Source organism: Aspergillus karnatakaensis (assembly GCF_047715665.1).
Source record: "Aspergillus karnatakaensis strain CBS 102800 unplaced genomic scaffold BJY04scaffold_17, whole genome shotgun sequence".
NCBI lineage: Eukaryota > Fungi > Ascomycota > Eurotiomycetes > Eurotiales > Aspergillaceae > Aspergillus > Aspergillus karnatakaensis.
This window is the reverse complement of record NW_027395729.1, coordinates 367512-395210: the sequence shown is the minus strand read 5'-3', so window position 1 is coordinate 395210 and position 27699 is coordinate 367512. Positions and strand designations below refer to the sequence as shown.

Sequence of the window (27699 nt, the reverse complement as noted above, 5' to 3'; positions counted from 1 at the left end):
ATAATTCCTTCTCATTCAACGCATAGTTGATTGGCCTATGCCGCAACCATGTTGCTAAAGCTAACGGCGTCCTATAGGGACCGGAACGGGTCCTGGCAAAGTGGCCAATGTGACTGCATTGGCTGATTCTCGTTTTCACTGGGTAAGCACTGGCTGCTTGTTCTTCCCTGCGCACCCGTGGGATGTAAGATGAGCTGTGGTGTCTAAGTCGACGGCGTGCGACTAGCCCGCAGATCACTCACGGAGAGCGTAGGTGCTGCGCTAAGAAAACGGGGCTTTTCTTGACCTTATCCTACGAGGAGTGGGGATTCCTACAGCATTGCAGTTCCACGACTGCCACTGTCGGCTTCTAGGCAGCTCCTGAGATGTTGTCGCGAACCGTAGAAGGCATAAGGCATCAATGGCCCTCCACGCTCTCGGGATCTTTACTAGGCACAGAACCACGCTTTCTGTTGATGTTATCCCAAGGATCATTTCCTCGGCGGCGGGCGACAATCTACCAGTCACCATGCCCATGTTCCTGTCTGTCCTGCATTTTCCACCACCCAGTTGAGGTGAAGACCTGGAGCGACACGGTCATCAGCCCTGAAGGATGTGTACTACATAGAAAGACTCCCACAATGGGAAACCTTTGAAGCAAAGGTCCGGCAGCTTTCAGCCGCCCGAACTGGGGAGGGAGGCAATGAAACGGACCATAAATTATCGATTGCGGATGGTCGTGTGGTCCCGAAGTAGTCACAGCGAGGTTCTTGGGAAGCAAGCCCGGTTGGGAACATGCCGAACGTAGGATTCAGGGATTCCGCAGTAGAATTTTCCACTGGCATCCTGCACAAGGAGCTGTTGGACAATGTCTTCCAACAGCTCCGGCACCGAGACAAGCGAGCATTCCTGGCTACAAGTTCAACCGTGTTTCTACGGCTTTCGGAGAATTACATCATCTTGAAGAACGGACAGCTATGTCGGTGGTTCTACGATAGGCCCAGAGGCCCAGGACCAAGAATGCAGCCGGTCGATGATAACGAAGAGACGGCCCTCCTCGACAGCAATATAAAGGCCAATACGATGATGACCCTTTTGTATCAGAAAGCCACCGCTTTGGTTCAACGATACAGGATGGAAATGTTCAACAAAGAAGACAAGATTTGAGAGAAACGTGCCACGGTCCACCCGTGGCAAGAATGCGTGATGATGCCTAGCCACGAAGAGCCTTGCCACGAAGAACTCGACAAAGTGCCATACAGCGGCGGTTGTGCAAACTGCATCTATAACAAGAAGGCAGCAACTACAGACATGTCTCGACTGTAGCTTGGGAACGCAAAACGATCGGGAATGGGCTTCCATGGCACGATCTATCCGTGCTTTTCTCGAGGTTAAGAATAGGTTGCCGTATTTGACTCTGTACAAGGTCCACGGGTTTCGCTTGAATGTCCTTGGAGTGACCCGATTCAAAGACTTTATGTGTCGTCGAACCTTGCGATTTGAGAAATGCGCCCCTTGGATCTTGGACAACTTTGGCTTGTTCGACGGTTACGCGTCGTCTATTTTGGACCTGAATGCAAAGACCAATATCAATTTCATCATTGTCGTCGTCACATCCCCACCAGGGCAACTCAACTCGAGTACTTAGAATTAAGCTGGAACGGACCACATCGCTTCATTGACAGCGATAGTGGACACGCCCTAGTGGACACGCCCTTGGAACTCTTTGCCAAATCACCTATACCAGTTTAAGACGGGAGAGGCGCTCGTTGTTGCTGTGCGGGTTTGAGATGAATTTTGGCGGAAACATCACTCTAACCAGCACATGTGACGAGATATCTAGGGACCGAGCCCTCCAAGTAGACCTGCGGGAGTGCAACATATACTTCGAGTATTCTGCCTTAAGCACAGCGGGGGTATCTACTACACCGACAAGGCGCTGGTAAGCACGCTAGTCTTGGTGCTCGGGAGGACTGCTTGCAACCGGCAGGATTAGGGCTGTGGCCCTAAATCAGGGTTATGCAGCGCGAGAGCTTATGTTGGTCAGATCCTGTCCTCTCTCTGGCACGCAGCAGCAAGCGTGATTCCTGTCTAACGCCCCGCTTCGTTTAAGAAGACAGGTGGTTAAACGAGAAAGACTAAGCATGGCTATGCCCTACCACTCGCGCCATATGGCGCGCACCCTACAGTCCTGGGTTAAGACAGTAGGGAACATGCTAGTGCCACTCACTCGACCAGTTAGCTGAGCAGTCTCCAGGAGGTAATAAAAGGATTTTCTTACCGGCTAGAATACGCTCAAGTCCTGCCAGCCTTGCAGGGACTACCAGAATCAGGTATGTTTATCTCGTTCTCTGAGGCTCGCATGCCTCATGTAATCGGAGACAGCTGATGGAGAGACGCAGAGAAAGGGAGGCGGCCGCAGCTGAGCGTCACACCCATCCGACAGGACTCGACAGTGTTAATTGACTTTATAAGCGAAATAAATGTCACGTCTTTTCCTCCAACGGACGATGTCCTCTGCGGTAGAAGCCGTAGTCCACCGACTCGTAATTAATACTACTGCGAGCGCTGCCGATAGAAGTGGTATACTCGACAAACAATCAAGAAACACCAAAGCAATAGCAGCTGGTCCTATCGAGCGTCGGGGCTAGAAATTACATCGTGTCTCATAGAACAGAGCGAGCGGATGTGGCCGACCTGATCCAGAAGCATGTCGAACCGAAATGAGCCACATTTCAAAGTGAAAGCACGCAACGTTGATTACCATATGGATCTGGGAAGATCAGAGGCGCTGATCAAATGATATAGAGACCGTGAAATTACTTCTGGACAGGGCTACACCGCGACAATCCAGATACGTTAATGTGGATTCCACAGACTCACCATCATTTGACACATATCTCACCAGATACAAACGCTTTGCATCGACCATATCAGTCCAACATCTTCCGGTAGAAGTTTCCAAATATCCCCAACCGAGTCGGAAGGGCCTTCAACTTCCCACCGGCAGCCGCGCCCATGGGACTACAATCGAGAACGTGCTGAAGATTGAGGATTAGTAGATTCATGTTCTTAGCATCACCTTTCATCATGGAGAACGAAAGAGTACCATCAAATGCTCCGTGGCCCAGAATCAAGGGCTTTCGCCTCCTAATTCTCTGTCCATCTCCTGAATCCGTTCGAATAGATGGATTAAATTTGCGCGAGCCCACACAAGATCCCCTTTGTTATTGTTGGAGGTTGGACTGACCGCTTCTAATCTAGCCGTAGGCATGCTCGGGGGGACTTGATACTAAAGGTCCGCAATACTAGGCTCCACGGGCTGCTGAAAGGGGGCTATGAAGTGGTCATAGTCTCATACGATTTCGTGGCAGACAGGTTCGTGAAGTCAAAAGACACGGCGAGCCAATTCGAGAGATCGGAAACCGCGTCAAAAGCCGGGATCTCCAGGCTAAAAGGTTACTCAAATCCGGGCAAACACACGGCAATCACAAAGCGAAAGACGGGTCCTAATGGCATATGCTTTGTCTACGTTCTGTGGTGTTGTTTCTGTCTTCCTAGCGCTGTGAGCTGGCTTTGCAGATAATTCGAATGCGTCCACGATGTCTTCGAGAATGGTTTTTAATCTGGTCATGATGCGCGGACACACGGCCTTTTCTCAATCACCCAGGAAATGATGTAGGATTACAATGACAGATTTCTGGCATGCAGGAATCCATATGGGATGGATTCTGGTAGGGAACGGGCTCGTAGGAGTCCGCACCGTACAGATTTCCAAACACGCACCGCTAATGGAAAGGAATGTCCCCGAGAGACCTTGGGAAATCTACGTGCAGGATGAGCTTATGAAATACTTTCAATCGCCATTGCTTGGAGCGGATGGAAGTATAGAATATCGATTTGCTGGCTCGCAGATACCAATACGACGCCAGCTATCGCAAGTTCTTGAGAACAACTATACCTCCAGTCTTCTGGTCAACCCTCGCAATCCCCCCAAGAAACAGTATACTACTAGGAATGTCCGGAAGCCTACTGGAGTTTGGAAGGCACCATCGGAGCAAACAGTTATCTTCGTATTAGAACATTTGGGTCCTGGAATATCTTGGTTCGCGAACATGTCCTAGAGCTTGCTCAAGTATCATCTTCGTTATCCTGCAGGCATTCCCTGATCCGGCCCTGGATGTACAATGGTAGATCGGCTTTCTTTGTGCCGTCGAACCACCGACATATGGACGCTGAACAATTTGGTTCCTGCCTCGCTCGGGGTCTATGACTCGGGTGGGATAATATTTGTTGCTGGCACCACTTGTGTCATGGTCTGTCAACATTCCGCTGGCCATTACTAGACAGGTTATCAGGTCCTGAATGGCCAGTCCGGTACAACGGCAGCCACACATCTCCGACACTTGCAATTCAAGACAAGGCCTCCGTCTTCCTCCGTCTTGTTCTCGATTCTCATCTTGCTCCGTTGCCCCTCCAGCCGGCAATATGTATGGAGGGTAGCGGACTAGCCTTCCTGCGGTTTTAAACCCATAGCAAAAGTGGTGGAAAATCAGGATAAGAAAGGGACCTGGCAGCCGGCTGTTGACCTTTCAAATACTTGAGGCCCATGTAGGCACCCCCACACGGCGCACTGTGCCAATTGCATTTCCTCGACACAACATGGCAGTGAGATCACATACAGGGGATTAATGCAAGACTACAGGATCAACTCCATCACATTATGCAGGCGACAGGTTCCCTGGGCTCTGGTGGGCTGTTGAGTCTAATTCGGGTGGTTTTCGGCTACGTGCGATTGCGACATAAGACCCTATGTTTCCTTGGGTTTGGCTCCCGCTATTCCCTGTCCCGGTTGTGATCATCAAGATGATGAGATGGAACCTTTGGGCCTGATGATGTCCAAGACGTCGTAACGGCGTCTGGTTCTGTCTGTTTTGATGGCATCACTTCCTCGCTCATCCCGATAGTCGACACCATGAACACTAAAGATCGTGTAAGTGCGAACGCCCAGGATGTCAAATCACAATCACCTCTGCATCCGATAAGTTACTTTGGTGCACTCAAAACAGAGAAGGCTTATGGATATGTATTTGGTGGCGTGACTCGGATACCATAGCATATGAATATGCCACCTGCGCATGCTGCAGTAACTCCGTTGCTTGGAATGGTATAAAGTGGATCTAATCGCAGCCTAAGTGCTAGGTTTCCTTCTATTGTGGCAATTTCTGATCGCGCTGAACATGTTTTGCTGAGGAATAAAGGCGTTTGGTAGGACCTCTCTGGCCATTCGCATTTCCTCACTTTACCGCAATGCAAGCACTCAGTCTATTGAGGGAAGACCAGGGAGCACATAAGCTTACGGAGAAGTATTTCTAGAGGATAGGCAGGCGTTGCAGCCCTCCCGCAACTCGTGGATATCGACTACATGGATGAACTCGCCAATACGCAGCAGGTGCTATTCTCTACGCCATCCTCATTCACCGGTACCCTATCCGAGCAAGAGTGGGTAGATGAGCTCATTGGCCATCAGTTTTGATGACTTGTCTGAGACCGGGGGAGTAGATACGTTGTCTGTGGCAACGAGCAGACGGCTGCCGTGTGGATGCTACAAAAAGCGCCTTACGGACTTCGTCAAGCAGGCCCCTTCTAGTTCAAGGAAATATGGTCTAGCTCGTTGCGAGGGGCTTCATGCCGTTGCCTGAAAATCCATGCAGCTATCGACGCCGGGGCGGTTTCATACTGATCTGGGCGCAGTAGTGGGAAAAGTTCCACGCGCAGAACCTATGACCCATTGAATGGATACACTTCATGTCCTGTGCGAGCATGTACGCAAGAACATGCTATGGTGTACCTAAGTACTTCGGGCCTGACAATCACCCGTCTATGGTCCGTGGAATACGAGCTCATATGGGACTTCATCACACATCGGGTTGTCCTTGCGAGAAGCGGAGAAGTCTTCGCGGACAACATAGAGCTGCCTGAATGCATGATTGGTTAGGACCTAAGGGCAAGAATGCCATGGCACGACTGGGTCACATCCCAATGGGGGCCCCGGGGCCGTGGACGCTTGCGCGTTCGTTTAGTCCATATGTCGCTTGTTCCAGCTGCCCACTTTCTCGACGATATCTTCTAGGATTTGCTTTTGCAATGGTATTGTGCTTTGACACTTATCTACCCTACCGACTCTCAGCGGATGCTGCCCCAACAACTTCGAGCATCATCCTTCAAGTGGCCGTGGCCCACAAATGCGAAATACGATGGCTTCTCCCTCCCCCCGGTTGCGAGACGAAACCCCCGTCCATGTGGCTGTCGCCGGCCCCGGTGTCTTTCTTAGGGTTACTACACAGGGGATGGCTCAAGACAAACAGACGAGACTGGCAATAGAGTCGCCGAACAAGACATCATTCTACGGCTAGGCACAGATCGCTAGACCCAGAGCACGTGGCTCGTATGCCTACAATATTGTAAAACGAACACCATCCAAAACTCTGTCATCTAATACTTGCTGCTATCAGGTCCTTCGATCTTTCTTAGCTGAGAGAAGCTACAAAGACACTCACACCGTTCACGCCACAGGAAGATTGATACCAGAAAGAGCTCCACAGGTGCATCGGACTCTTACTTCTCAAATAGTGAGAGTCGAAATATTTGGCTTCACTCGATCTGCTGCAGCAGAATATTAAGATCCTCAGGAAACTGAAGCGCTGCACACTGCTCTGTGAGATGCCAGACTCGTGTCGCCAATCGTTCCAGGGTAGATCGTTTCCAAAGCGTGAGTTTCTTGATCCGTTACAGACCGTTGGCGGGTGCCATGCTCGAAGGAATCGCGGCCTATTGAGCCAAGGCTATGATTCTACTTGAATCGTTAACGTGAACACGCGGACTGCTGTCAGCATTCGTGTAGCTAGCACATCCAGGGGATTATTTCTGAGGCACCGTCACTGCGACCAAAAGCCGAAACACAGTGACGTTGTAGAATATCTGGTGGCCTTCAACGACGCGAGTTTGCCCCCCGGGGCCGATCCCAGGACCTCCTTCGTCTCCAGCGGGAACTCCCGGACTGTTTGGGACCAGCCAGCTCTTTCAGTCGCTACCATGGAGCAGCAAGCAACTACACCCTTTGTCCATCTACTCCCCTGGTTGCTTATTCGCGACTGCTCGCAGTAATTCCCGGACCTGCCGCTATCACCAGCTGTTCACAGGGAAACAGCGCCGGAAGCTCGGTGCCTCTTCTTAGAAACGCAACAACCAGCTGTACTTGTGTTACCGCGAATGATAGTGGTTTCTCGTGCCTGATCTGTGCTCTGCGGAGTATATCGGTTGGGCACCCTCCGAGCAGTTGGCTGACCGCGGCGTACGCATACCCTAGTCGCACCCTGGAAGCCAGCAGGCATCGAAGCTGTCCAATCACCGAGACTAGCACGGGAATCTGAACCCAGATTTAACCGCAACGCATCGGTGCTTTGCTTCAGACTCACCAGTCACTAATCGAGAACGCGATAAGAGAGAATGGCAGTGGACTGAAGGCAAACCAAGTCACTGTTGGGAAAACTCATTCAGGGCGGTAAAAACCCATTCTCGGCTGCTCACGGCGGTGCCTTTGCATAGAACCTTAAAGGAGTCTACGGACGACTTCCTCCGACTGGCATGCATTGCCCCGGAGAATGCTGATGACGCTGTCATCAAATGGTACATCAGGGGGTTGAGTCACGAGATGCTCCGTATCGTCATGACTGGACATGTGGAACAAGGTCGTGGAAAGAACCCAGCACACACTCTCGACGGGGTTTTCCAAGTGGCCAGGCCTGCGCCGAGTTTACTTTGACCAGCAGGGAAACCCAGTCTCTTACTGCCTTTGAGGATATGCTGGATTTCTTCAACAAACCGCATTCTCTGTTCTACCTTTGACCGGGGTGCCAGCTTTAAGCTAATTCCGATATGGACCATTGGGTATCATGGTCTACCACCCAAGGATACAACGGGCACATGGCTCTTCCCGTGGCTGCAGCCCTCACATAGCAATGTCATATCTGTGCTTTTTGTTAGCAGGATGCAAACTGCCCCGGACCCATCAATAGCACCTTGCACACCATTTACCTTGCAGAGCAAGGTAACCAAACTCAATCGATCTTCTAACTACCCAAACGAGCTGTTCTCGATTCGCCCGTGAAGCCCAAGATTCACTGGCGTACTCATTGCCTCAGAACATCCCGGGTCGAGTTCGATCCCACCGCGTTGATCTGCTTTGAGATCGACTGCATTTTGGATGCTGTTTGCTCCGTGCTATGCCAACAGTGCAGCAAACCCAATCCATTGTCCCGGTATAATATTCTCAGGCAAGGACAGTGGATATCAGATCGGGCCGTTGACACCAAGAAAGGCTTAGCTGACGCCCCAGTCGGCTGTCGCCTTTATCTTCGGTCCCTATAACGGGGCATTTTCTTTTTATAACAAGGATGGTCTGCCAATGTGCGGCGTGGTACAGGCAAAGTCGGGGTCTGCACCGTAGCGATATGGTATAAACCAAGGGTACCGAATGAACCAGGGGCACCCAATAGGTTAGCGCAACGAATAAGTGGACTTATCAACCCAGGAACCGTTAGACGACAACAGAACAACCCTCGGGGTTGATATCCTCCACACATCAGCCGGTGCTACGATCAAATTGTCTAAATAGGAGTTAGAGAGGATATTCCAGGCGACTAGCACAGTCATATGAGGAAGGGCCCCTAGGATCTAAGTAATCAGTCCTTAGCTACGGTAGTTACCCTCGAGGTCCCGGTCAGAATCACAAAGCTCCGTGACGGTGGGAGTTCCATGAAGATGCCGCTCATGTTGAAAGATTGATTGCCAAATGACAATATTCAGGAAACCAATTAAGCTAAAAGCTGTCGTCAACCGACGCTGAAAAAAATGACGACCACGAGTCTCGTGCGCAAGTACCAATCACATACGCGTACGTCGACTCTAGTTGGTTGACAGAAACGGATACAGAATATCCGTGGAAATGGTTTTCAAAGAGATGCCAGAAACAAGAGTCATTGGCTTGGGGGGACCCGAAGACGTCAATTTCGGGATGCGGAAAGCTGCAGCTCCCTAGAGAGGATTAGGCAAGAGCCACGACATGTTCCGCTGTTGTCATCTCTCCTGATGAGCAAGACAATCGTGATGAGGCTCAAGTATCAACGAGCACTGACGAATCACTCGGTCAACGATAGAAGGGTATCTCGAGCAGTGATTGTGCAATTCCCTCCAATAATCACTCCAGATCCTGTTTCCCTTTGTGCTCCATCGCTCTGCTTGTCAATACTTTCACCGCGGGAGCAGACCTTCTGTTCCTGTGGCACGAAAGAAGAGGCCAGGATCTGATTGAAACCACACGCCTGATTGAAGCTCGCCAATGGCAAATTGCACAGAGAAATTTACTATGCCTGAATAGTTCGAGCCGGCTCCAGCAGGGCGGTGTTGACAATGTGGCCGGCTGGATCTCGTCTGCCACACAAGAGAGAAGTCTGGAGCATGGGAGGCGAATTTAAGGGACCGACTCATTGTCAGATGACTGAAAAGTATGCCATTGAATGTTCAATACAGGCCGTGGTCCGCCAGGCTTGAAATGTGATGCTCTTCACCTCTTGTCTGGTCTCCATTGGAGGGCTGGCTACTTCTATCGTGGTTTGCTAATTGAACGGAAAAGGATGAACACCGTCGTCTTAGGGCTTGGTCGCACCCACGGCGGCCTCGGCGGTGCCCGAGGCCCCGGGGGACTATGATGCTTACCTATCTGGATTGCAGCACTTAACCGCGACATTATTTCTCTTCTATGATGCTCAAGTGCCTTGGCCCAAGGGTGGGGAATCCTTACGTCTGCGCTTCTGACTTCCTGTCCGCGCAGTCTCCTCTGACTCCTCTGACTTTACAATCGAATCTGGCAGGGTTGGTATTCCAACATCAGCGCAGATGGACAGAAGACTCTCCATCTGGAGCAGACGATCTTAGAGTCAGCTATGGCAAGGGTCATGCAAATACCGCAGGAACAGTAACGGCGTCTGTACGGAACGGGTGAACGTCCCTGGCCTGATTGCGGGCAGATCTATGAAGATGAGCAAAGATTCTTTGCTCCGGAGTACAGCGATAGAGAAATCGACCACATTCTCTGGGACTCGACAGATTGGTATACTGCGGAGACAGTGACTGTCCCTGATACGACCGTGGTTTCTCCAGTTTGATCGTCTCGATCGAAACAGCCCTGGGATAAATGGTCACTCCACGGTATAACCACACCTTTGATGGTTGTCGAATGCGGCAGCGGCTGAAGGATGATTCTTATTTCAAAGATATCGTTCGCCTCGTGCTGGGGTGCTGTTTACTGGAGTAGTGCTGCTAGCATCTTTTAGGGCAGTTGCACAGCTAGCTGTTTTATATCTTGCTTCGTTTTCACGCTGCGATGGGTTGAGAAGGAAAATCCGAGGAGATACCGGAACACCCTCCTCGCGCATGAATAAAAGCAAGCTGTAACCCGCACACCAATCCAAGGTCAGCGACGTTGCTTGTATATCTAAGGCACTCATTATCAACATATCGTGCCTAGGGACGGAGGGCCGTTCTTAGGCTTTCATCGATCGTGGTATTGCTCCAAATAATCCAGATTATGGCTCCACAGATCTCATCAGAAACCGGCGTCCAAAAAGTGAAATAAAAGACCAATCATTGTAGGACTCGAAGATTTCAATACGACGGGGGCTTGTTGTTCAAGATCACTTCACGAAATACAGACAAAGTCCGTGAACGTTCTGGGAATTTTATCATTTCCTTCCTTCAACAGTCAACCTCCACTCGTGGATTCGGCTTACGTATAGTCGCCATTTACAGAGGTGATGAGCAGCTTGCCCATGAATTTACAGTCGGGAACTCGAGAGCCCTGCCTACCGCGACCCAGATAGTGCTGGTTCTCTACGACGCCGGGGGAAATCCTTTCCTGTCCCTAGCTCGAAGTAGTTACTATTGCTCCAGACCAGGAAAGTATGTGTCATAAGCACTGCTAGCAAGTTATAGACTTGTTACAATTGTGGAAAGCAGGGTCACATTGCCCGTCGCTGCTGTATACCAAAGAAAATAAGTATATTCTGCTCCTTGAACCTGAACAAGTTAATAAGCTGTGCATGGATGCTAATATAAGTCTGTATATTAGGAAACCAGATCCTGTCACCAATGCGGACAGCAGGTCTATTTAAGACAGCATTGCCCACGCCGGGGCCTGTTCAATGCTCTTATTAGCTTTGTAAGTATATACTTAAATATCAAGATATCACACACTAACCAACAGTAGGGTCTTCAACTGGAAACCGACGATCGCCGCATGCCTGCGGTTGCTGCACCCCCAGCCACCCTCTCTCTCCTGTGCGTTGTTCCGTGGCTCATCACGGCGTTAAGTTCTATTTCTCTAACTAGTACTAAATCTACGTGTGCTGCTATTACTGCATCTGGTAGCAAGTCCGGTGATTTTGCTACCCCCGGCAGCAAGCCTGGCCATTGTCCCGCTGCTGCTTCAAGCAGCAACCCGGTTCCTGCCTCGGCTGCTGTGTCTAACCGGTCATTAATTGTTATGGCAACAGATCCAGAATCCATGTGGTCGTCGAGTTCGCTGGAAAAAGTCCTAGCGAGCGTAAAGCACCCATGGGGAAAGGGTGCTCAGGTGCCTCGATGAATGCCGCTGGTTAAATCTGGGTTCGAAACATGCAGTGAAGATCTATACAGACCATACTGCCGTGAATTCAGTCCTTAAGGGGACTTCAGACTCCTCCCCCAGGATTGTCAAATGGCAGTTGCGACTGCAGAAGTATGATTATACGAGCATACAGAGGAGGAGTTTGTGAAGACCCTGACGCAGCCAACTGGATCCCGAAAGCACCATCGAATTTAATACACGTCCGTCGGAAAATTAGAGGATCACTACCAGGACTACGCCTTTTTGCAGAATACCGATGGATCCAACGTTCTCTTGTCGAGCATTTTCAGAACAAGAGAAATGCCAAAAGGCATCCCGGATGTCTTTGCTCAGTGGGCGTACCGGCGAGTTCCTCAAAAGATCAATGCCATTCAGGCAGACGAACAGAGACGAGAGGAGAACCTTCTGGGTTCGGAAATTACCCCTCAACCTTGACTCCAATGGTGTCTAACGCGAATCGACAAGTGTAGAGCCCAGGATTGGACAGGCTAGATGGTCAGATCCGGGCCTGACCGGAGATATCCCAAGGACAGAAGCAGAGCTGGATCTAACTATAGATGAGAGTCGTTTGCAAGCTGGCGAGTCCAGCAACTGGCCCATCTAAAGACGAACGAGGATGAAGTTGTGCCAAATGAATCCACTAGACACCATCATTACGTACAGAAGGATCTGGAGATCGAAAAGGCCAATACGTGTATCATGATCCTGGTGACTCTGATAATGGCTTTAACGCAAAGTCCATCTACGATTGCATATAGAGAGAGACAGCATTCCAGACACGAGCAAGCGTGGTAACAACTTGAAAGCTCAATACACATCACCGATGTAGGCTCTACGCAGGGTTGCACGTCTCTCCTACAAGCTGTAAATCTCCCTAGCTCTAAAGAATGCATTCTGAAGTCTCTTTCACTGACCCGAAGCCCGCTATCCGGACAGCTATGGCAGGGAGTGGTGGGTTCCTTGGGTTTGATACGCCCGCCTACTGTCAGAACTGCAGGTTCGAAATTGAACCGCGGGAGCTTGCTGTGATCCTTGATACACCCGCGACTACTAGCAGTGTCATTGAGGCGCATCGTCGTCGCCATGCGGCGGGGTGGTCGATAAACATGCAGATCCACCAAGCCCCGATTGCATTTCATGCTCTGAGGCATCACCTGCAGCACCGCTGACATTCCTCAAGGAAAGACAACATGAGGTCGTGAAGGCCCTATGCTTTATTCAAAAGGCGGCAGTCCGGAAACAACCCTAGTCCAACAGTTCGACTGATACTACGAGTTTTACTTGTTTCCAGCATCCGCCAGCGTCCAATCTAGGATGTTTTCAGGACAGCCAGCTATCTTGTGGTAAGGTGGCTCTAGGAAGCCAGAATCATGAACACATTAGGCTCCACTACACAACTCGAAATAAATTCTTCTCTCACATTTGACGGGAGGGACATAACTTCGTCACACCTCGAACCATGTGGCGCTGCCACGAATCCTCCTCACCCGCTACTCGCCATTAGGACAAGGACTCTGGCCCAGTCCGGGAAAAGCATTAATGTCTTGCTCATAGCCTTGGGCGAACATGCTGTCTACAAGTCCAGCCAGAACAGGTCAGCTCCCTAGAGTGCAGTGGAACCAGGAGGCACAGTATTTTCTCTCGAGAGTCCCAGTCCCCGACGTGAAAGAGGCGGCCACCAAAGGCGCGAATGACGAGGACACGGTGCCGAGGGCCGCTTTTCCAACCTCTAACTCCGTGCCAGGTCTCATGACCTCCTCTTCTGCTCAAAGGGCCACTATGAACGGCAGGATTTCCACGATAGAAGCGGACACAACTGCTGGAAGAGGTGTCGCAATTTCGGTGGCTTTAGAGAAAGATTACAAGTGTCTTTCGAATTTTCTCTATTTCGACCACCCAACCATTCATCCCCAAGACAGAAGCAGTTTTTTTTCTTCGGGATGAAGTTTTTTTTTTCTGCGGACAAGGATAAAAAGGTCCTATGCTAGAACCTTTCATTAGGGGCGGGATAGTGTTGAGGAAGGCGCATTGACTCACTTTTCCTTTAAACCGTGTGGTTTGCTTAAGACTTTCACTAGCAGTCCGAGCGCAACGTTAAGCACCCTGCGCGGTGTCTATAACTCCGGTGGAGCGATTGGACCGGTGGACCTCACGTTGCGGGAACACAGGACCCGAATGTGAAGGCGACTGAAGAAGGGAGGATGGAGTTCCTCCCGTCAAAACATGCTGCTGCATTGGCATCTCTCGTGCCTTCCCTCAAAGCAGTTGTCCCACGAATTCCGGCTTGTCTTCGCCTCTCCGCCCAGTCCGAGCGTATCGAGACTGTGAGAAACAGATCAGGCACAGAAAACCGAAAGTCCATTGTCTTCTCTTACGGGCTACTCGATAGCACCTTCACGCAGATTGGAATCAACTTGCGCATACCAGCTGTCATCATGGCCCTGGCAGCCGCGTCACAGAGCACGCTACTTTGTTCAACAATGCTCGGTGGAGATTTAGAACGCCTATTAGGATAACCAAGATCATAGGGACGCTTGCTGGAGCCATCGGTAGACCATGGAGTGCTGTCATGTTGTTTGGAAACCCCAAGCGCTCGCCGCGTACGGGGGTGGCTATGCCAACTGCAGCCACAACAAGCAAGCACAAGGGTTTCGTTAGCAGCGATATTGTGTAGATTGCTGAATCGCCAAAGTGTGAAGGTTCCTATATGCCTGGAACACGTTGTTGACCTCCAGGACGGCCTGGCATCTGGGTTTTGTTGCTGTCGCTGGTGCTGTCGTTTTTCTTCTTCTTCTTTTTCAGTAGCGGTGTAACAGATGACTGAGGAATCTTTGGAGTTGATGACGAATTGAGATTTGGGATTCTTCTTTGTATCGAGCATTCATTCTATTTGGAGGGGTATGGTGGGTGGGCGTGCCCGTTCTCCCTGTTTAGGCGAAGCCCTAACTACACCTAGAATAAATATTGTCTTGCTGGATTTATATTTCGTAACGCCGTTTGACCATTCGTACCTAAGGCATAGTGATCGAGTAAAAAATTGTACTAGGGTTGATCTGGTGACATGACACATTTTTGATCGAATCGGAAAGTTCTTCTACTAATACCCAGGATATCAAGATCAGATGGGTGTTGTAAGTCATGCAGCGGTCCTAATCTATTATGGAGTAAATTCTTAAGAATCTCGATAACACACGTGCCACCCCTCCGTTGCTATCTATTCCTGACTCCCTGGCGGGATAGGCGCCTGCACATACCCCTCAATCACACCAACATCCCCCGGCCGAATCTCCCGCACGGGCACATCATCCCAAGTCGCCAACACCGTCTCCTCCCCCGCAAGAATGCGCTTGATATTCAGCATCGTGCTATACATAACCCCATGACTAAACGGTTCCTGCACCACCACCCCCTCACCCTCCGTCTCCCCCTCAGTCACATCTCCATCCTCTCCCTCCACATCAGGCCCATTAATATCCGACCCCTTCGCCGCCGACCCAGCAGCCTTATACCCGCCCGTCAGCGCCGGATACGGCGCATAGCATCTTAAATACCCAGCGCCACACATCCGGCCCAGCGAGACGTCAAACTGCGCTCCGATGTCGATCTGCTCGGCGAGACCGGACGGGTTTACTGATAGTGCGGCCAGGATGCGTTGCGCGCCGCGGAGGCTCACGGCGTAGACGAGGGAGCAGACGCCGTCGGTGATGGCGCAGGTCATGCGTGCTGTTGGCGGGCGCGAGTGTGGTGGTTCGTCGCGCCAGTAGGGGAGGAAGTGGTCGGGGGGTGGGACTGTGGGGTCGTTGGGGGTTAGAGTGTAGGGGGTTGTAGATGGCGGGTGGCATTCAATACCGCAGTGGCCGAGCCAGAGGATGTCCCAGTTGTTTCCGTAGGGGGAGTTTGAGTTTGGGTCTGGGTTTGGGTTTCCTGCCGCGGCTGTATCTGCGTCCGTGTCTGCCTCTGGATTGGTGACTGGGGCTTGTGACTGCAGGGTGCGCACGGAGAGCGCGAAGCTTTGGAGTTGAGTTTTGAGGGTTACGTCCCAGTCGGCATCGTCTTCCATGATGATTGCGCTTGCGAGATGGTCTTTTATGATGCTGTACTATTGGTTAGAGTGTTACCTAAGCAGGGCGCGTAGGGTGACTTCATACTTACCGCTGCATGGCATTGAGGTGAGAACGGCGAGCTGCGTACTCGATAGGCCTGTGTATGGCATGGTTCCAATTATAAGGATACGTCTTGGGGTCGATTTGGTCCGGGGTGGTAGCGTCAAGAATCTCTATCTGAAATCCACTGACTGATGCGCCTAGCATGATATTGTCGCGCTTATCAACCCTGCTGGGAAGGTTGATGGCGAATATAGCTTGGACCTGCTCTTGTTAGAAAATGCTTAAGACTAGGTAAAGCGACATACCCCTAATGTGTCGTTTTTGATGTCATCAGTAACCGCTTGGATGGAGGGTGCTGGGGGTGCTTCGGATACTGCCAGTGCCTCCGAAGTAAATGCAATGGGCGACCAATATATGAGGGCTAGAACGGCAGCACCGATGACTGCATACAGAATGAGTCGTGAGAGCTGTTTTGGGGTTGTCGGTCGAGCCATTTCCGAGTTGTTGGAGAGATGAAAATAGGCGCTGGGTTGATCTGCTAAGTCAGGTCAGAGAGCCCGATAGCTTAGCTACGGCAAGCCAAGAGAACAACCGGGCAAAAACAACTTAGCTCAAGTATCTCTGCAGGCACCAATGGTAATTAGTGGCGTAAGACGCCAAGGTGGTTAGTGTTTTTAAGTTAGCGCCGATCCAACAGTGTGATTCTACGGACCTGCGAGGTATTGATGCTGCGCTGGACATGTAAAGAGAGAGAGGGTCGATGGATAATTTGTCTTTGTGTCCTCTAATTGTCGCATCAAGCGAAGTTTGTCTTACCCTACTGCGTATCTCAGGGACAGAGACTTCCTGTCTCAAGCACAAGCTGGAGTGCCGCAGTCAACCTGCAGTAGCGCGGCGCTTTCGTAATTGGTGGCTGCAATCACAATCCGCAGTTGTATCGAGGTGTGGATTCCAGCCGCCAACTGCTGGCTCAATTGACGCCCGCTTTTCGAATCGTTCTCAGCTCTCACTGTGCCGCACCAAGCAAGTCACCACGAGCAAGATGAGACAACTCAACAAGTCGCATCCATGCAGTCCGTGGCGCCTGCGAATCTCCTGCTCTTTGATTGCACCATTGCAACTTGAAAGACGAACCGGACGATGGCCAAGGGTGCCAGGTGAGACGGTTAAGGGTACCCTAGATGCCTGTCCCGGTCTGTCGGGATCTCCCACGCTGAGAGTCTCCGTATCGTGGCCCTCTTTGATTCCTCTCTCCTTGTATCCTCTGTTTCATCGCCTCTGTTCAATTTTCTATCTATCTTCCTGCCTACATAGTCATGCTATATCTCTTTATCCTTGCCATACTCACCCTACTCGCAAGAGCAAAGGATGACAACAACCACTTCACGAACCCTTCCTCCTGGACGGGCATCAACCCGGAATGGCAACTAGGAGACCAGCAAGTCATCGCGTGGAAGACAACCCTAGGCACATTTAACATCTCCATCTGGCAGCAGAGTCTCTTCCAGCAGACAGCAGCAAGCCAGGGAAACGTATACTGTACGTCTACCTCCCCACCACCCAGCCTCAAGCCCTAGCCAGTCCTAACCCAAGCCCAACAACATAGCCAAAATCCACGCCAGCGACAAAGTCACAAACTTCACCTGGACTGTCCAGCTCTACGGCTTCGACCTCGACTACTCAAACGTCTTCTTCTTCTGGATCAACTCCGACACCCCGAATGGCTTCACCTCGGCCTACTTCAACATCACCAGGCCGGACCCAGCAACCGAGACCTCCTCTTCAACCGCATCCTCGACCGCAACATCACCCCCGAACGCAACCTCTTCCGTCTCTAGCCCTGCAACCACAGAATCTTTCACCCCTATACCCCAACCTACAGTCACGGAAGACCCCGGACTAACAACAACCGCGAAAGTAGCCCTTGGCGTTGGGCTAGGCGTCGGTCTTCCAATACTCGCCACCTTGGCGGTTCTTCTCTGGCAGAGATCACGAGCGGCAGCACCTAGCAGTCCTCCCAAGGGTGCCAACAGCAACACCGCAAATACAAGAGTCAAGCCCGCAGAGCTATCCAGCGGTCCAATGCGAGTCAAGTCATCGACTTCCGCAAATGAGGTCCCGGGGACGGATCCGTCGCTTATATACCCTGAGCTGCCGGACCGGTCAGCATATATCTAGTAAGGTGTTAGGGACTTTTTGCGTTACTTAGATAGGATGTTTAGGTAGGATGTTTATCTATTATATATCTAATCTTATTAGAGTATATATCTAACCTAAGTCTCTTTAAGCTTGCTTTAAATAATCGTATACTAGGGCTATTACCCTACCTATTCTATATTAAATAAAAAGATTTCTACATATCTAGCTTTCTAATATTTAATTACTATTATAGACCATAAGGATAATAGGCATATAAAGCAGTGGCTTTATAAGTGATAAAAGAAAAGCTGCAGTGAATCATTTATTACCAGAAGTCAAAGTCGCTTCAGGTCTGAACCAATCCACAACACCAGACCAGACTAGGCCCGACATGCTCACCTCTACTGGGTTTAGGGCTAGTCCCAGTAAGAGCTGCATCTGCACAAAGCCCCCTCTCATAGCTTCACCTACCTGATGCAGGTACCGTCTCATCGCGATCATCAAGTCATGCGGCAGCGGGGACTGTCTGAGGAGCAAGAAGAGGGTAGCCAAGAATGCGCATCGGGGACGGCATGTCTGACGTTTGTTGAGATTCAAGTGATACGACACGATCGCCTCGATCACGGTGCGTTGCTGATAAAGGTATAATAGAACTCGAATCGCCGTTCAGGATAGGTGAGCTCCTGGAGGACATCATCGTCATCGAAGAGGGCGTTGGAGAGAGTGATTTGTCCGCGGAGAAGCAGCAGCGCGCGCTGCATGGTGGGTTCTCTGGCACAGAATGATGTTAGGGGAAAGAACACAGATAGTATGAGCGCGCGGTGAACTTACACTTGCAGGCAAAATCCACTAACAGAGGGTACTGCCACTACTACTAGAAGAGTGGGCTCGTTGGAGTGGAGTGTGGAGTGCCCTCTGCATTCTGCGAACGATCGTAGTCCAGGAGGAGCACTTGATTTCCAATTATCTAGACATGATATTCCGCCGGAACCCGGTGTCATCACAATCGATCTAGCACGGCAGCTGGATAGCTCCAATCCCAGCCGAAGCCATTTGCTCATACAAAATGTGTGAAAATCATTAATAACGGGACCATCCCCTCGGTTGCTTACAAAGTTCCAGTCGTTTGACCTTCTGACTGCTCAAGATATGGCCGATAAAGTCGGCTGAGCTTTGTACCGCGAACTTACGCTCGGAAACCAGCCGCAGCTCGGGATTGATTTGCCTTTGCTGTGAGGCAACTATGGGTGTCTCTGTAGCAGGAGATCCTCAGAATAGTCGGCTCCGTGTACTTTGTTTGTGTCGCTGCCCCTCAAGATGGTGCTGGCAGCTCGCAACGGCACAGCATATTGACCATTCCATGACCGGTTTGGCTAGCTGCTGAGATGATACATTTAGCTGGAGGGAGTCTTAGGCTTTCAGCGGATGTGGCTAATGACAGAATTAGACCCCGTAGTGCACGAATTGGGCCCAGGACAATGGTAAGTAACCGTCGTCAACATCATCATCATCATCATCATCATCCGAATCGGGTGACAAGACATTCGCGCCCGCTGGTAATTTCTTATTATCATCATCTGCAGCAATTGTTGATCTTTCTTCTTTCTCCTTGTGCTTCACAGACATTCTCTCAAGCCAACGATCTCGAAGACTCTTGGTAGCAAGATGCAGCGCTTTGGACACTGACTCGTCTGTCATGCTTCCCTCCGCCAATATCTTGTAAGAGGTAGCCGCCATCTCCTCGAAGGTCCTATCATCGACGTGCCCTAATGTGCCTATAACGTGTCGAAAGCCTGCCAGCTTAAACGACCTGGCCATATGGATATGCCCAGGGATGGATGCCGGATATTCCACAGCAGCGGTCTTTGAACTAGAAAGGTAAGCAAAAAAATGTGAGTGCTCTTGGAGCCCTAATTCGAGAACATTGGTGACTGTAAGAGTGCCATCGTAGCCAGCCAGGACCAAGCGGGTTTTGAGCGGGTCAACGTTGTCTAGCTGGCAGTAGCCAGCATAATGCAAAATATTGCATTGGGTCAATTGTTGTATAATCTCCTGTTTTTTACATGACCGGATAGTGTCCAGTCCCATTGATTCGCAAATGGAGGTAATCGTTTCTAGTTCTCTGCCTAGCCCAGGTGTTTGCGCATTTTCAGCGTAAGCAATCAGCGTACGCGTGGATTTAGTGTATAGTGAAGCAGGTCGGCCACGGTCTTGTATGACTGCCTTTAGCGACAAACCGTATGATGATTCGACGCGATCAAGCACTGTGTTCAACGCACCCTTTTCGTGATATCCAGCAGCGTGAACAGGTAAACTTCTCAAGGGACCTGTTAGTATCCAGCACACCCGTGGCCACTTATCATCAGGCGGAGGCCGGGTGAATCCGAGCGCTTCCAAGACAGAACCCATGGCGCAATCCCACAGCCGCTTTAAAGCTTGAGGCTTGCTCCACCTAATCCACTCGGCCTTGGTATCAATTTCTTGGGCGTTAAAGTTCGGTAGTTTTAGGGAGCCTATCCCTTTAGGGTCAACAAAAATTGCATCGCAACGGTATTGGCTGATGTTGATGGTCACAATGGGGCCATGTCGTGCTGCAAACCGCATTTTATTCTCACTTGGCGCTTGCAGAGAAACTACTCCTTTATAAAACACTGTAAATGCCTCTAGGCCCTCTTCAAGTAGGGTCAAAGCAACCACAGCTTCTTTTTGCGCGTTAAGTGCTGCGGCTGCTCCGTCGACAGCGATGTTTGCCACTTCCCTGAGCAAATGCCGTTTATCAGAGTACTGAAGCTTCGGTGAAATCAGTTGAGGAATAAGATAAATAGCACGACGAGCAGTCACGTAAGCTTGATGCCAGTTTGAAATAGTAGCATAAGCATGAAATAAGTTCTGTCCGGCTTGGAATCTAGTATGGATGAAAGCGGTTTGCTGCCAAAAGGCAGAGTCATGACATGCAATAGCTTCTTCAAGATCGGCAGTCGCTCCTTTGGTTGAAAATCTATCCCAAAGTTGAATGCCGAGGTCGTTCAAATATACTGCCCGGTCTGGGTGATTATCTGGTGTCGCTTTAACAGCTTGTCTTCCAAGATCAATGGCTTCTTCGAGATCGACTTGTCTTCTCTCACGAAGATATCTGTGTCTAAGCTGAATACTGAGATTGTTCCAGCAGGCAGCCTGACATGGATAATCTTCTAATGTGGCTTGAAAGGCTTGCTGGAAATCTTGGATGGTCTTTTCGAGGTTGGGAACTGTGTCGGGAACCGCGTCTGTAGTTATGCTTGTTGAGGGGTATTTGCTGCGAAGTCCCGTAATGAGGTCAGTTAGACCTCCTGGCTGTTTTTGATCGTGCACGGATGCGATCGAAACAGCTTCCCGAGCAAAGAAAATAGCCTCTTCCAGATCCCAATCTTTTCGCGATTCAAGGAATAGGCTTCCAAGCCGCATGCTGAGATTGTTCAAATATGCTGCTCGGTGCTCGTGGCTTTCTGACGTTGCTTTGATAACTTGCCTGCCGAGTTCAACGGCTTCTCCAAGCTCATCGAGCGCCCCTATTCTCAAATGTCTATGGAAAAGTTGATTCCCTAGATTATTCAAGTATGCCATCTGGTCTGAATGCTGCTCCAATGTTGCTTGAACGGCTCTCCTAGCAATCCGGACGGACTCGTCAAGGTCATCGGATGTTCCAGTTCTCAAATATCTCTTGCCAAGAAGATTTCCAACGGCGTCCAGGTTTGCCGCATAGCCTGGATTATCCGCTGGTAAGATCCTTAGGGCCTCTTGTAGAGCCTGGATAGCTTCATCAAGGTCGCTAAGTGACCACCCCAAGGAGTATCTCATGCTGAGAAGATTGCCAAGTGCGCTTAGGTATCTTGCCTCGTTTCCCGACGTCGCCTCAACAGCTTGCCAGAAAGCTTGGATGGCACCGTCAAGGACGGTTGCCACTATTTCCCATTGGTCGCTGGTATTGAGCCTCTTCAGCTCTTCTGCAATTGAAAGAGTGGTTAGGAAAGAGTCTTGCATGGGAGCTTAGAAGGTGGTGTGAGGAACACTTACTTCTTCGTTCATCAGCCCCAGCTTCCTCCTCGACCTCCTCGGCCGGCTCAACAGGTATGTTATTGAAGCTCGCTATGGCGTTCTGCTGTGCCATAAGGCTCTGCACGGACTCATCGATGTCACTTTCAAGGCGGTGTAGTTCATCTTGGCTGTAGACTTCAGAAACCGCTCATCATCCTTTGCTTGAGTACATACCTTCGAAGATTGTTGTTTACTCTACAGTACTTGTCAAGAGCATCAAAGCTTGAAACAACATCCATCAAGGCAGTATTTATTCTGCTAGCCAGATCCCTATCATCTTTCTTAATCGGGAAGAATATGTCATGATCTCTGCTTTGTGCGACGGGGTGCCATTCCTGGAGGCTTAATGTAAGCCTCCGAGCAGTTTTCTGCAAATATTCTTCATATCCGAGCTGTACGTTGGCAATTGCCGATACACGATCCATAAACTCTGAATAAGAACCCCATATCTGACTCCGATTGGCAATAAGAGCCTCGGAAGAGTCGCTGCTGTTCGAGGTGTGGCTCAATGAGGGGATGCGGCGGGAATCCTGGGACGCTCCGGGTCTCTCATCAGAGAAACCGACATCTGGTAGCGCTCTAAGAGCGAAGGCATGTAGGTGTTGAGCAATATGGTCAATTGTGCTTGGCTCGTCACCTTTGAAGCCACACAACGGACATCTCCCAGTTGACAGTTCTTGAGTCATATTCGTTCCAGCTAGAACCCGGATCTGGGCATCGGTAACAACCCCATGCTGTAAATGATAGCCACGTAAATGAGCTATCCAGTCTTCTTCGGCAAAAAAAGTGCTTTCACGGCAAAGAGTAGAGTTCTGGGAAAATGGGCACTTCCAGCATTGGGTGCTATGCTGAGCTCGCAGATGTGCAAGCCATTTCAGCTTCGAGTCATATAGTTGATATGGTGACGGGCAGTCTTCGAAGAAACACGTATATGGTGATATGTCCTGGTGTATGTGGGCGCTTCAGGGATTAGCTTTGGAGCCGATAGTAGCATTCAATAATGTAAATGGAGTACATACTTCCAGCCAGATTTTGCATATTTTTCCTGGAGCACTTGACAGCAGAAAGGGCACTGGAAGGTTTGCCTAGCCTTTAGATCTCCAGGACTTTTGGGATAGTCCAAAGTCAAACCCGTTGCGGAGATCTTGGTGACCACAGTGTTAGCTTTTGCTGGACGGGTTATCTGGGGCGCAAATCCTGAGCCAAGTTGCGTAGCGGTCATATTGATGGATTCCGTGTGAGACTGTTCAAATGTCGTGGACTCTAGAATCTTCACCGCTGTTGGAGGGTCTTCGTTCTTGATAGCAGGCGGGTCACTAGCCTGTTTGCGTGGGCTTGGGGGTTTCAGTTGCTGAACGTTCTGCGGAGTTAGGCCCTTGGGAGTCTGCCGTCGCTTCCGCATGAACTCGAGCCAATTTCGTCGTATTATATTGACGTGGATTAGGCGCCGCTGGAGGATTGTAAGCCTCGCGGGATTGAGAATCATTGATCTTATGATTATGGCGGCTGCGGTGGATATGGTCTCTTGACGAGCCAAGAGTAAAACCCGGGTCATCAAACGATGCTCTTGTACGCCGTAGAGGAGGATAAACGTCAGGTAGCTTTCTAGCTCTGCGTGGTCTTCCTTGTTCAATGATTGATCTGCGTTGGCATGTCGAAAAGTAGTGCCTGATTTTCGAATAGCCATACCAAGTCGAGTCAGCTGGTATAATGTCGCTTGAACATTGGTTGCTTCCGGCCAGAGCGGCGAAGATCTTGACATTCCACGACAAGACGGCTCGTTTCCCTCAGTCTCCCACATACTCGACAGCGAAGAGAGTGAGCTATCACTGCCATCAGACTCGACATCTTGGTCTTCTGAAGCAAGCATCCGGGGTTCGGGACTTCCCTCTCCGATTGTTTTGCACCGATGTAGAGAATTGATCAAGCTTTCTAGCAAGACAACCACGAGATCTTTGACATCCTCGCGCTCGCGAAGGCGGTAGTCGAGTGATGCGTGACCAATGCTATCAACATGAAGATCAGCAATCCAGAGGTTGAAATCTCCAAGTCTATTTTCGATCCAATTGTCCCTTGCGATTTCAGGGAGCATAATGCAGTCCCGGAAAGCTTCCTGACACCGTCTGGCTGCGACGCAGAGAGTTATTTCGGGCTTCATGGGGATTTTGTGGTAGTCGAAAAGATGCTATAAACACAGACAGGAAGACGTCTAAGTAGATCGTCCTGTTTCTTGGATGAATAGGAGCTTGGCCAAGTTCTGCGGTTAAATCCACCACCTGGTGATGATTGTCGTCCCGATGGTCAGGTGACATAGCCTTACAAGCATGTCATTGGGAAAGAACACTTCATCTCGTGCGGGGTTGACTGCGATCTTATTCTGCACCTCTCTTACCATCAGAGTCTCCCAATGGAGCGAAACAACTATCTTTCGGAAGAGGTTGCCCTTGCGGCGGACCTGTCGAGAAGACTCGCCGGCTTTGGGACTAGGCTTGCTATTGAGCTTGCTGAAGCTCGTGCAAACGAAGACGCAGGTCAATATCATCATCATCATCATCCTCATCATCATCACCAATGCATACAGTTCTGCACTTATTTTGCGGCGAACCTCATGAGCATCAGCCTTGCCTTGGGAAAAATCGAAAGGTCCGATTGGGAGAGACTCAAAGGGATTCCAAACCTTCTGAGGAAACTGGAAAGGGTGTGCAGCTGGGGGAACAAGGTACGAGCAGCCTCTTGTTCTTCTCATAAAGTTCAAGCGGTCTAATTCTATTATTGTTGAAGAACCCAGTAGTAGGACACCTTTCGGATACATCACTCTCCACTATCGCGGAAATTTATCCCATCCTCCATGCCATTGGCAGAGGCTCAGAACAATCAATGAGATGTCTCAGATCATTCGCGAGATCCTCGAAACGTGGGATGACCAAAAATCGGGAGAGGCTCTTGGATACACTAGAAGCTTTTGCAAAACATGCTGAGGAGATTCAGTGCGAAAACGCCTCTCTGGAGCTTGATCCCGATCCAGAAGGATATGCACCGACCGAGAATCTGGGTGACTACCCGGACCATATTAAAGCATTATTCGACATTGTCGTCAAACATTGTCTATGCAGCTGCGAGCACGCGACTCCATCCCCAATGGATGTCAACGTGGCCTTGAGAGCATGCGAGGATTGTGCCGATCTTGATGATGATAACGATAATGCGGTCGCGTTCAGGCTCTTCTTCCACGGACATTCAGAGTGCGGCATTTTACGCAATTCTAGGGGCAAGTGGCAAGAGACAAGGATTCGAGTCAAGCGCCAGAGGTATGTGAGTCTTATGCCTTCAAGACCCCTAAGCCGGGAGAATTTAGAGGCTTATTGAAGAGGTCTATAGTAAGGTCAGATTCTCGCCAGACAGAAATGAACTAGACTCAGCGTACACGATTTTGGAAACTGGCTTTTGTCGGGTTATCAGCCAAGGAAGTCACCTCCCCCTCGTGTTCTCAGTTGCCAACAGTACGCTATCCTTCATAGGCCCTGTCGCAAAGACCAGGCGTTGGCTCAGACATCAACCCTGCGTCCCCATCACCGAACTCTGGAGCAAAAACAAACTCAAGAAGAAGATGAGGTTACGCCTCTCCTTTGTGGTGGCAAAGGCTGTGTGGCAGTTCTACGACTCGGACTGGATGTTGAAGGAGTGGTCGAGAGAGAACATTCGATTTCTGCTGGAAAGACATGATGACCATTCCCAGCCGTGTCTTTTTGCGGATGAGCCGTTTCTGAGTCCGAACTTTGATTGCCTCATTCCCAATGATGGTATGCCCGAGGGCGAAGTCATCATGCAGTATCGCCTCCACAGATATCCCAAAATCCTAGCCTTGGCGATTCTTCTCATTGAGATTGAGCTGGGAAGTCCCATCGAGGCACACTATATCCCAGATGTCCTTGGCGAGAACGGTGAGCCAAATGTCAATACCTACTATAGCACCGCTGTCCATCTGCTCAATAGCCAGGATCAGCAGGGGAAATGGGGAGCACAGGAAACATTCTCAAAGCACAAATCCATTATCGGAGCCTGTCTGGACCGAAATATCTTCAACATGCGCGACGATGATGTCATCTCCCAAAGAGACGCCCTTTACAAACATGTAGTTTGCCCTCTTGAATCGTTGTTCAAAATTGCATGGACAGACAATGATGCTAAAATTCTCCCGCTACAATTCGCGGACGATCTGTTAGAGACGCCATCTCAGACAAGGATCCTCGAGCCACCGAACCCGACAAATGAGAAAATCTTGGAGGAGAACATGTCAGACTTGAACATCATGACACGTCCTATCCGGCCGAGGAGCCGTGCCGACTTTACCGTGGCAATTATATGTGCTCTTGCACTAGAGGCTGACGCTGTGGAAGCGCTATTTGACGAAACTTACGACCGACTTGGGAGAATTTATGGCAAACAACCTAGAGATTCAAACGCTTATACGAACGGAAGAATTGGAAGGCACAATGTTGTACTATGCTATATGCCAGAGATGGGAAAAAGAAGTGCTGCGAGTGTAGCTTCTAATCTGGTTATCAGCTACACCGGCGTACAGATTGCACTGGTTGTTGGTACCTGTGGAGGAGCCCCAGAGCAGCCGTCTTCTCGCGAATCGATATTTCTAGGGGACGTCATTATCAGCGAAGGAGTGGTCGAATACGATTTTGGCAGACAGTATCCAAGCGGCTTCCAGCGAAAGACAAGCGTTAGGGATGTTCCAGGAAGGCCAAATCAAGAGATTCGGAGCCTACTCGCAGGTCTAAAGGCAGATCGCAGCGGCCTTGAATTTCGGGAAAGGACATTCCATTATACTCGCACGCTTCAACGGGCAAATAAGAAGTGGAAACATCCTGAGCTTGACGACGATTTTTTTGACTCCACTTACCAGCACAAGCACCGCAACCAGACGTCTTCCGTCACGTGCCGCTGCTTGCATGGCAACTCGCCAGACGACGTCTGCAATGATGCCTTACAACAGGATTGCAGCATACTGGGGTGTAATGATAACAATGTCATCCGCCGCCGAACCCCCAATAAATCCGACCGCGTCTCAGTGCATATAGGCCCTGTTGCATCCGCTGACACCGTCATGAAGTCTGGAGAGCACCGCGACAACCTTATGAAATTAGAGCATGTGATTGGCTTTGAGATGGAGGGTTCAGGAGTTTGGGACAGTGTGTCATGTATACTTATCAAGGGCGTATATGACTATGCAGACAGTCACAAGTCTAAGTCCTGGCAAGCTTATGCTGCAGCGGCTGGCGCTTCGGCCGCTAAAACGTTCTTAGAGTACTGGAAGCCTTTAACTGAATGAAGCTGATAGTTTTTATATCTTGTGCTCGTAGATATAGATAGGTTGTTCGGTAAAGAGAGATATAAATACACTACAGTCAGGTCTGGTCTGGGCAATCATAGCCGTCAACTGTCAAGGGGTGATATGCTGGAAGTTATACAGAACCATACTATGCTGTATTACCTTTATAAGTATATGTCTAGGATACAGGACGAGACAAGGCTAGCAACAACCGTGATATCTGGAGTCATGAACCAATCAACAGGCGAAAGAGCCTGGTCATGCAAAGTGCCCGACCCCGCGCGAAGGTGACAATAATCATCGATTCATAACAGCCCACTACAACAAGCCCGAGC

General features: G+C 50.1%; 8 protein-coding genes across 8 annotated transcripts; 2 read left to right on the top strand and 6 right to left on the bottom strand.

Moving 5' to 3' along the window:
* Positions 1-12265: 12265 nt before the first annotated feature.
* On the bottom strand, positions 12266-13156 carry BJY04DRAFT_36171 (uncharacterized protein). The gene has a single exon (XM_073720206.1). It carries the CDS (start codon positions 12874-12876, stop codon positions 12358-12360), a length of 519 nt encoding a protein of 172 aa, XP_073572702.1. The 5' UTR covers positions 12877-13156; the 3' UTR covers positions 12266-12357.
* Positions 13157-13923: 767 nt separating this feature from the next.
* Positions 13924-14678, bottom strand: BJY04DRAFT_36169 (uncharacterized protein). Its single transcript, XM_073720205.1, has one exon. The coding sequence runs from the start codon at positions 14583-14585 to the stop codon at positions 14076-14078; it is 510 nt and encodes a 169-aa protein (XP_073572701.1). The 5' UTR covers positions 14586-14678; the 3' UTR covers positions 13924-14075.
* Positions 14679-14792: 114 nt separating this feature from the next.
* Positions 14793-16336, bottom strand: BJY04DRAFT_186242 (uncharacterized protein). The gene is made up of 3 exons (XM_073710869.1): positions 16116-16336; positions 15857-16071; positions 14793-15798 (listed from the first exon to the last, which is right to left on the bottom strand). The coding sequence occupies exons 1-3, from the start codon at positions 16302-16304 to the stop codon at positions 14919-14921; spliced, it is 1284 nt and encodes a 427-aa protein (XP_073572700.1). The 5' UTR covers positions 16305-16336; the 3' UTR covers positions 14793-14918.
* A 474-nt stretch (positions 16337-16810) lies between these two features.
* On the top strand, positions 16811-18036 carry BJY04DRAFT_186241 (uncharacterized protein). The gene is made up of 2 exons (XM_073710868.1): positions 16811-17349; positions 17417-18036. Exons 1-2 carry the CDS (start codon positions 17127-17129, stop codon positions 17986-17988), a joined length of 795 nt encoding a protein of 264 aa, XP_073572699.1. The 5' UTR covers positions 16811-17126; the 3' UTR covers positions 17989-18036.
* A 168-nt stretch (positions 18037-18204) lies between these two features.
* On the bottom strand, positions 18205-18448 carry BJY04DRAFT_186240 (uncharacterized protein). The gene has a single exon (XM_073710867.1). It carries the CDS (start codon positions 18439-18441, stop codon positions 18268-18270), a length of 174 nt encoding a protein of 57 aa, XP_073572698.1. The 5' UTR covers positions 18442-18448; the 3' UTR covers positions 18205-18267.
* A 944-nt stretch (positions 18449-19392) lies between these two features.
* Positions 19393-24181, bottom strand: BJY04DRAFT_216970 (CHAT domain-containing protein; the record flags this gene model as incomplete). The annotated part of the gene is made up of 4 exons (XM_073715910.1): positions 19393-21932; positions 22003-22151; positions 22198-22983; positions 23043-24181. 4 exons carry the CDS (start codon positions 24179-24181, stop codon positions 19393-19395), a joined length of 4614 nt encoding a protein of 1537 aa, XP_073572697.1.
* A 62-nt stretch (positions 24182-24243) lies between these two features.
* Positions 24244-24895, bottom strand: BJY04DRAFT_186236 (uncharacterized protein). The gene has a single exon (XM_073710866.1). The coding sequence runs from the start codon at positions 24833-24835 to the stop codon at positions 24287-24289; it is 549 nt and encodes a 182-aa protein (XP_073572696.1). The 5' UTR covers positions 24836-24895; the 3' UTR covers positions 24244-24286.
* Positions 24896-24909: 14 nt separating this feature from the next.
* On the top strand, positions 24910-27364 carry BJY04DRAFT_226911 (5'-methylthioadenosine/S-adenosylhomocysteine nucleosidase family protein; the record flags this gene model as incomplete). The annotated part of the gene is made up of 2 exons (XM_073718518.1): positions 24910-25331; positions 25402-27364. Exons 1-2 carry the CDS (start codon positions 24943-24945, stop codon positions 27362-27364), a joined length of 2352 nt encoding a protein of 783 aa, XP_073572695.1. The 5' UTR covers positions 24910-24942.
* Positions 27365-27699: the final 335 nt, after the last annotated feature.